The 9,397-nt window shown below is 47.1% G+C and overlaps 1 protein-coding gene across 2 annotated transcripts; it reads right to left on the bottom strand.

Annotated features, from left to right (window-relative positions):
• Positions 1 to 1,101: 1,101 nt before the first annotated feature.
• Positions 1,102 to 6,320, bottom strand: LOC122932036. 2 transcript variants are annotated; one of them, XM_044286195.1, is made up of 2 exons: positions 6,113 to 6,320; positions 1,102 to 2,491 (listed from the first exon to the last, which is right to left on the bottom strand). In XM_044286195.1, the coding sequence occupies exon 2, from the start codon at positions 2,418 to 2,420 to the stop codon at positions 1,491 to 1,493; it is 930 nt and encodes a 309-aa protein (XP_044142130.1). In that variant the 5' UTR covers positions 2,421 to 2,491; positions 6,113 to 6,320; the 3' UTR covers positions 1,102 to 1,490. The 2 variants fall into 2 exon arrangements, 1 of the variants encoding a protein (XP_044142130.1); XR_006388267.1 differs by lacking the exon at positions 1,102 to 2,491 and adding an exon at positions 4,987 to 5,193.
• Between the last annotated feature and the right edge of the window lie 3,077 nt (positions 6,321 to 9,397).

Raw genomic sequence — 9,397 nt, 5'->3', positions numbered from 1 at the left:
TGCCCCAAGAGGCCGTCACAGCCATGCCTACTATTGGCATGGCTGTGATTGGCCAGAGCACCATGTGACCCAGCCTCTATTTAAGCTGGAGTCACATAGCGCCGCCCGTCACTCTGCTCTGATTAGCGTAGGGAGAGGTTGCGGATGCGACAGTAGGGCGAGATTAGGCAGATTAACTCCTCCAAAGGACTTCACTTGATTAATCGATCGATCTGCAGCTGTGCATCATTGAGCTGCTGAAATTCAAATGCTCACTCACTGTTTTTAGGCTGCCCAGACCGTTTGTCAGTCACTTTTTTCTGGGGTGATCGGCGGCCATTTTGTGTCTTGTGCGGTGCTGCGACCAAGTGCATCCAAGCTGCGACCAAGTGCATTTAACCCTCAATGGTGTGGTTGTTTTTTGTCTAAAGCCTACATCAGGGTGAAGCTGTCACACCAAATGCATTTAACCAGCAATAGTCTGTTCATTTTTTGGCCATATACTAAATCAGGGGCAAGCTGCGCCTGTCACCAAGTGCATTTAACCCTCAATGGTGTGGTTGTTTTTTGGCTAAAGCCTACATCAGGGTGAAGCTGTCACACCAAGTGCATTTAACCAGCAATAGTCTGTAAATTTTTTGGCCATATACTAAATCAGGGGCAAGCTGCGCCTGTCACCAAGTGCATTTAACCCTCAATGGTGTGGTTGTTTTTTGGCTAAAGCCTACATCAGGGTGAAGCTGTCACACCAAGTGCATTTAACCAGCAATAGTCTGTTCATTTTTTGGCCATATACTAAATCAGGGGCAAGCTGCGCCTGTCACCAAGTGCATTTAACCCTCAATGGTGTGGTTGTTTTTTGGCTAAAGCCTACATCAGGGTGAAGCTGTCACACCAAGTGCATTTAACCAGCAATAGTCTGTTTATTTTTTGGCCATATACTACATCAGGGGCAAGCTGCGCCCGTCACCAAGTGCATTTAACCCTCAGTAGTGTGGTTGGTCAAGCTGTGACACCAAGTGCATTTAACCAGCAATAGTCTGTTCATTTTTTGGCCATATACTACATCAGGGGCAAGCTGCGCCCGTCACCAAGTGCATTTGTGGTCAGGACCTGACGAGTGGAAGATGCCCAACCACCACCCCCCTACCTGATTGGCCTGAGGTGTGCCTTGGCCTCACTAGGTCGGTATGCCTGAAAAAGGGGGCATACCCTGAATGTGATGGTTGAAATGACTGAATGAAGAATGGGAATGGGTGGGCAGGGGACGTCCGAATGCAGACGTGCTGCCTGGGAGAGCCGGACTGCTTAAGACAGGTACTGGCCCCTCCCACAAATCCAGGCTAGCCTGCGGCCAGCCTTAACACTTGTGGTCAGGACCTGACGAGTGGAAGATGCCCAACCACCACCCCCCTACCTGATTGGCCTGAGGTGTGCCTTGGCCTCACTAGGTCGGTATGCCTGAAAAAGGGGGCAAAACCCACCAGTGAGGGAAGGATTGGCCTGACGTGCTACTCTGCCAACTTACTGAATGCTTGGACCAGCTCTGCTTGTGGCTCCGGGATATACCGCACAAAGCACCCCGAGCGCCAGCGCCCCAAGTGTTTGATGATATGCGCAGGAACTCCATGCTTGGACGCTGCGGATGCCGCACCGATGCGGAAAGAATGCCCCGAGAATTGAGCCGGATTCAAACCTACACTGGTCAACAGGATGCGAATATGTTTGATGAACTGGCTGGACGTCAGTGGACCAACCGGAAATGGAAGTAATGGGTCGGTGGGGCTGTGAAGACTAAGGGCCAGCAAGAGGTTGTCCAAGACTGTCACTGGACACCATGCGTTTGTGGTCTGAAAGAACTTAACTACATGGCCGGGACCTACCTGCCTTGTTTTGTTGTGAGGCAACTGCAAATGAAAATTACTGCCCATCCTTACTAAGTCTCCCTTGTGGAGAGCCACCGCCCCTTGTCTGGCCTGTGTCACTTCACCTGGTCTTAAAAACCCGTAAAACGCCAAGTACATAGCTGCCTTGATCACCAGGCTGGGAAGGACTCCGAATGGTGACAGTGTGAGGACTTCCGACAGGCTACGAAACGTGTCCCCCGAAATCGGTTGACGGACCGACTTGACCGTGACCTGGCTTTTCTGAATGCCTCTGAGGATGGCCTTGATCGGGTGAGCAGAAAATATAGAGGGTCTGTCTGGCTCTTGAAGTGCCAAAAAATGCTGCACCCCAGCCAAATATAGCCTAATGGTGTTGTAGGATAAAGCCAATACCGAGTGACAATAAGACACGAAAGCCACCATATACTTGACCTGACCAGTGTCACCCCTAGGATATAGCAACTGGAAGTCTAAGAAAACCACCCACGCTCGGCGGTATGACCTCAATGTACTGATCGACAAAGACTTTGTAATGAGTGAACTGGCGACCACCATCAGCGAGTTTAGTCCAAGACCAGCAGCCGCCAGTCCGGAACCGGGGTGCCCACTGAGTCTGCTTCTGGGTTCTGTAAGAAAAAGCGTGAAAAATCAAAGCGAGATAAAGCATCAGCTGCAATATTGCTCACCCCGTCCAAAAACAGGGCATGAAAATGAAACCCCTGTTCCAGGGCTATCCAGGTCAACCTACGCATGAAAGACATGATGAGTAACGATTTAGATCTACCCTTGTTAATGATCTCTGCAGTCGCCATGTTGTCAGTGTGGAAAACCACCGTGTGACCCGACCACCTATGCCCCCAAACTATAGCAGCTGCTACTATAGGATAGATCTCGAACAATGCCGACGTCTGAGAAAACCCCGGCATCTGTAGTACATGCGTGGGCCATGAGCCGGCGAACCAATGTGAGCCAAATATGGCCGCAAAACCTATCGAGGCAGCTGCGTCTGAAAATACGTGTGGAGAATCAGACGTGGCCCTTGGAATGAACATGGAAATGCCATTCCACCCGCTGAGAAATCTGTCCCACATGAACAGATCTGCTCGGGCGTTGGCATTAAGATGCACTGATGCGTCCAAATCACTGGTCTGTTGGAGTAGGACTAGCAATCTAGAAATAAATGATCTACCCTGAGGAATGATCCTCATGGCGAAGTTTAACATACCCAACAGAGACTGCAATTCTCTCTTGGTGCAAACCTGCGACGTGAGCAAGGAACGGACACCTAACTTGATCCTGTCGAGTTTGTCTTGTGGCAGACTGGCCGACATGTCGCGTGAATCCAGGGAGATCCCCAAGAATGTGACAACCTGCGCAGGCCCTTCTGTTTTGTGGGCAGCAACCGGAATGTTTAACTCCTTGAAAACTTGCAAGAGAATCTGCAAGTCAACAGGCGCCCGTGAGGGTTCTTCTATCAACAGAAAATCATCCAGGTAGTGAATGACATTCTGGCAAGCCCGTACTTCCAACAAAATCCATTCCAGAGCCTGCGCTAACTTATCAAACAGACTGGGGCTGCTCTTGGAACCAAACGTCAACTTGGTGGCGAAATAGTAAGCATCTCTCCATTTGATGCCATGCCACTGCCAGAGAGATGGGCTAATGGGCAGCAGTTTGAACGCATCAGAGACATCTGCTTTGGACAGCCAAGCACCCCTGCCTGTCTGTAGAATGACCTGGATAGCCTGGTCCACGGAAGTGTACTTCAATGAAAATTCCTCAGACGGAATCAATGAGTTGAGACTAGGAACGTGAGAAGAATGTGGAGCAGACAAGTCATAAATCAAACGAAATTTATTGGAGTATTTCCCCTGTACCACCCCCACCGGGCTCACCCTCCATGTGAAAAAAGGAGAGGACTGGAAAGGACCAATTATGAAGCCCTTCTCCAGCTCACTTGCCAACAGCAGATCCACCAGGTCAGGACGTCTAGAAGCCGACTGCAGGTTGGGGCATTCATGAGTCTGCTGAGGTAAGGCGATGAGCCCGGTGTGGAACCCCCGTGAAAATCCTTCCACCAGAAAAGCGCGGAACGACTGCACCGGATGAAGTCGCAGCAGCTGGTCTAGAACCTCGACATTCACCCGGCTCAGTCATGCCGGCTTCACGGTGCAGACTGTGACCGGATGTGCCCTAAAACATGTGGCACAGATGTGCAGGAGCCTGCACTGGCTGAAATTGCAGACAGCATAGTTGAAGTTGTTGCAGAGCTGGGCTTTCCCCAAGTAATGAATGGGTCTCCCCAGTTTGTCAAACTGGGTAGCCTGCTGGCTGGGACCCGGGTTGATCCCGCCTCTGGAGGTACTGGGGGCAGCTGTGAGGTCAGCCAATGGGCACCAGGCGGTAGTATGAGCAGGAGACTGACATGTGGCGCACACCGGGGACTTCAAACTGGCGAAGTGCCTACAGAATAACTCCATGTCAATATTGCTCCAGTCCGTGACTACCTGGAACTGGGCCCAAATGGCTGCAGCTTTGGCCGAGAAGGACCTATGATAATCGTAGAATGCTGTGCCCCCGTACTTGTGCGCCAAATCTACCACCCTGTAGAGGTAAATGTCCAACTCCTCTCTCCTGTTGGGGCTGGCGGAACACACAACGTCTCTGAACAGGCTGAAAGCCAGGACGAACTCAGCCAGGGTCAGCTTGCGACTGAGCCTGGGGTCTTTGGCCTTGAGTACTACTGACAACTCGCTGCAGCCGAAGGACTTATTTTCTGTAACGTCGTGGGACGTAATTAACAAGGATGCCAAGTTGACATCCTTGCCCTCTAGGATGTCCTTCTTAATACTGGGCCTGACGAAATACACCGGCGCCACAGAAGGCACTCCCCCGCCCTGTGACAGGTTGGCTGTTGAACGAAGAGTAGGCACGGTACCTGTGACCACAGCCGGAGGTGCCGCGCCACCAGCTGGCCCAACTGCTGGGGGGGGGTCGCGACGCTGTTCCATTACTTCCATCCGGGCTTGTAAATCCTGGATGGAACTAGTGAGCGTGTTTAACACCGCGTGGATCTGTACCAAGGAATTGGAGATGGTATTGCCGCCGGAAGCAGCCGGCCTGGCTTGTGGTGTAGCGGGAAAGAGCAGACTGAATAATTCCGCCTTTCTGGCAGTAGCCGCAAACGGAATCCCTCTCCTGAGCAATTCAGCCGTCAACCTAGGCACAGTCCAAGCCCTGAGGGATGGAGTGCTGCCGTGTTCGGACCCTCTTGGAGACGGAGGCAAGGACACAAACTCTTCAATGTCTGAAGGCTGAGACATGACGACTGCAACCACACAACAACAACAGAGAAAGGGAGAGAGGAGGGGAAAAAGAAAACAAAAACAACCTGTTAACCCTACGACCTGCTGCCCATAAGCCGACAGACAAGGTGACAGAATCTAAACCCCCCCCCCCCAGCAGCGTGGAACGTTTTAACGAGAAGCCGACGAGGCTGACAGGGAGTATGATAGTCGTTTCCACTGACGTATGAGACGAGCCCGAGTTTGTCTGAATCTGTGACGTGGCAGATTCATTAAAAACGAACACTGCGGGCTAACGAACCTACAGACGTGGTAGGTGATGTATGTAAGTATAGGATTTGTGGAAAACAGACCGTATGACGTATGACACTATTCTACGAGATGATGCGAGGTGTCTCTGTCTGTCGTGCGAGAGTGTGGCTGTACTAGCGAATGTACCTATGCTAGTGGTGTATGCACGAAGTTTGGTGGAAAAAGGTTCCCACCCCTTTTTTTTTTTTTTTTTTTTTATTAAACAATCCACCTATTTTTATTTTTTTTTTTCCTTCTTTATTTAACAACCCACTTTTTTTTTTTTTTTTCCGTCAAACTGGCTGATGTGCAAACTATGTGTCTAAGGTATGTATGTAGTGTATGTGAAGAGTGTCAAACATGTGCACCACCAGCAACCTTGTAAGTAATCAACCCAGTAATGGCACCAGGACCCAGCTACCAGAGTTTTAACCTGCTGAGCCCAGATGACTCGCAGCCCCTGTGTGAACTTAAATGCAGGTTATGTTGAAAAGGCAGTGAGCTCCAACCATGTGACAATGCTGCCCCCTGGTGCCAAAACTTGAATTGCATGTGCCTGAACGTAGTGAGGAGAAGCGATCCTCCGGCACACTTCCCCCTCTCTTCACACTCTCCTACCCTCCCCCACGTTGCCACACTGCCCAAACAAACCAGTTATCCTGGACAACGATCTTTAACAGCTGCAGACTGAAGGGAAAGGTACACCCGGCTTCTCTGAGGACCCACTCGTGCAGGACGCTTGCTGATGACGTCACACCCGGAAGTAGCAGACGTCCGAATGCAGACGTGCTGCCTGGGAGAGCCGGACTGCTTAAGACAGGTACTGGCCCCTCCCACAAATCCAGGCTAGCCTGCGGCCAGCCTTAACACTTAACCAGCAATAGTGTGGTTATTTTTTGGCCATATCCCAGTCTAATTCTGTCACTAAATCCATACCGGTCACCCAGCGCCTAAATACTAGGCCTCAAATTTATATCCCGCTAAATCTCTCGTTACCGCTGTCCTGTTGTGGCTGGGAAAGTTATTTAGTGTCCGTCAAAGCACATTTTTTGTTCTGGGTTGAAGTACAATTCCCAATTTAGCAATTTCATAATTTAGTGGTTCCTGCTATATCAGAGCTATTTGAAATCTATCCCTAAAAGGGTATATAATATTCAAGGTGCACATAGGGTCATTCAGAATAACTTCACACACACCCGCTACTGTGCATTTCCAAGTCTAATTCTGTCACTAAACCCATACCTGTCACCCAGCGCCTAAATACTAGGCCTCAAATTTATATCCCGCTAAATCTCTCGTTACCGCTGTCCTGTTGTGGCTGGGCAAGTTATTTAGTGTCCGTCAAAGCACATTTTTTGTTCTGGGTTGAAATACAATTCCCAATTTAGCAATTTCATAATTTAGTGGTTTCTGCTATATCAGAGCTATTTGAAATCTATCCCTAAAAGGGTATATAATATTCAAGGTGCACATTGGGTCATTCAGAATAACTTTACACACACCCGCTACTGTGTATTTCCAAGTCTAATTCTGTCACTAAACCCATACCTGTCACCCAGCGCCTAAATACTAGGCCTCAAATTTATATCCTGCTAAATCTCTCGTTACCGCTGTCCTGTTGTGGCTGGGAAAGTTATTTAGTGTCCGTCAAAGCACATTTTTTGTTCTGGGTTGAAATACAATTCCAAATTTAGCAATTTCATAATTTAGTGGTTTCTGCTATATCAGAGCTATTTGAAATCTATCCCTAAAAGGGTATATAATATTCAAGGTGCACATTGGGTCATTCAGAATAACTTCACACACACCCGCTACTGTGTATTTCCAAGTCTAATTCTGTCACTAAACCCATACCTGTCACCCAGCGCCTAAATACTAGGCCTCAAATTTATATCCTGCTAAATCTCTCGTTACCGCTGTCCTGTTGTGGCTGGGAAAGTTATTTAGTGTCCGTCAAAGCACATTTTTTGTTCTGGGTTGAAATACAATTCCCAATTTAGCAATTTCATAATTTAGTGGTTTCTGCTATATCAGAGCTATTTGAAATCTATCCCTAAAAGGGTAGATCATATTGAAGGTGCACATAGGGTCATTCAGAATAACTTCACACACACCCGCTACTGTGCATTTCCAAGTCTAATTCTGTCACTAAACCCATACCAGTCACCCAGCGCCTAAATACTAGGCCTCAAATTTATATCCCGCTAAATCTCTCGTTACCGCTGTCCTGTTGTGGCTGGGAAAGTTATTTAGTGTCCGTCAAAGCACATTTTTTGTTCTGGGTTGAAATACAATTCCCAATTTAGCAATTTCATAATTTAGTGGTTTCTGCTATATCAGAGCTATTTGAAATCTATCCCTAAAAGGGTATATAATATTCAAGGTGCACATTGGGTCATTCAGAATAACTTCACACACACCCGCTACTGTGTATTTCCAAGTCTAATTCTGTTACTAAACCCATACCTGTCACCCAGCGCCTAAATACTAGGCCTCAAATTTATATCCTGCTAAATCTCTCGTTACCGCTGTCCTGTTGTGGCTGGGAAAGTTATTTAGTGTCCGTCAAAGCACATTTTTTGTTCTGGGTTGAAATACAATTCCCAATTTAGCAATTTCATAATTTAGTGGTTTCTGCTATATCAGAGCTATTTGAAATCTATCCCTAAAAGGGTATATAATATTCAAGGTGCACATTGGGTCATTCAGAATAACTTCACACACACCCGCTACTGTGTATTTCCAAGTCTAATTCTGTCACTAAACCCATACCTGTCACCCAGCGCCTAAATACTAGGCCTCAAATTTATATCCTGCTAAATCTCTCGTTACCGCTGTCCTGTTGTGGCTGGGAAAGAAATTTAGTGTCCGTCAAAGCACATTTTTTGTTCTGGGTTGAAATACAATTCCCAATTTAGCAATTTCATAATTTAGTGGTTTCTGCTATATCAGAGCTATTTGAAATCTATCCCTAAAAGGGTAGATCATATTGAAGGTGCACATAGGGTCATTCAGAATAACTTCACACACACCCGCTACTGTGCATTTCCAAGTCTAATTCTGTCACTAAACCCATACCTGTCACCCAGCGCCTAAATACTAGGCCTCAAATTTATATCCCGCTAAATCTCTCGTTACCGCTGTCCTGTTGTGGCTGGGAAAGTTATTTAGTGTCCGTCAAAGTACATTTTTTGTTCTGGGTTGAAATACAATTCCCAATTTAGCAATTTCATAATTTAGTGGTTTCTGCTATATCAGAGCTATTTGAAATCTATCCCTAAAAGGGTATATAATATTCAAGGTGCACATTGGGTCATTCAGAATAACTTCACACACACCCGCTACTGTGTATTTCCAAGTCTAATTCTGTCACTAAACCCATACCTGTCACCCAGCGCCTAAATACTAGGCCTCAAATTTATATCCTGCTAAATCTCTCGTTACCGCTGTCCTGTTGTGGCTGGGAAAGTTATTTAGTGTCCGTCAAAGCACATTTTTTGTTCTGGGTTGAAATACAATTCCCAATTTAGCAATTTCATAATTTAGTGGTTTCTGCTATATCAGAGCTATTTGAAATCTATCCCTAAAAGGGTATATAATATTCAAGGTGCACATTGGGTCATTCAGAATAACTTCACACACACCCGCTACTGTGTATTTCCAAGTCTAATTCTGTCACTAAACCCATACCTGTCACCCAGCGCCTAAATACTAGGCCTCAAATTTATATCCTGCTAAATCTCTCGTTACCGCTGTCCTGTTGTGGCTGGGAAAGTTATTTAGTGTCCGTCAAAGCACATTTTTTGTTCTGGGTTGAAATACAATTCCCAATTTAGCAATTTCATAATTTAGTGGTTTCTGCTATATCAGAGCTATTTGAAATCTATCCCTAAAAGGGTATATAATATTCAAGGTGCACATTGGGTCATTCAGAAT

This window comes from Bufo gargarizans, chromosome 3, assembly GCF_014858855.1.
Source record: "Bufo gargarizans isolate SCDJY-AF-19 chromosome 3, ASM1485885v1, whole genome shotgun sequence".
NCBI lineage: Eukaryota > Metazoa > Chordata > Amphibia > Anura > Bufonidae > Bufo > Bufo gargarizans.
This window is presented reverse-complemented; position numbering and strand designations above follow the sequence as displayed.

Excerpts from the sequence above, each read along its gene's own strand:
- LOC122932036 (XM_044286195.1), bottom strand. The coding sequence starts at position 2,420 with ATGGTGGTCGCCAGTTCACTCATTACAAAGTCTTTGTCGATCAGTACA.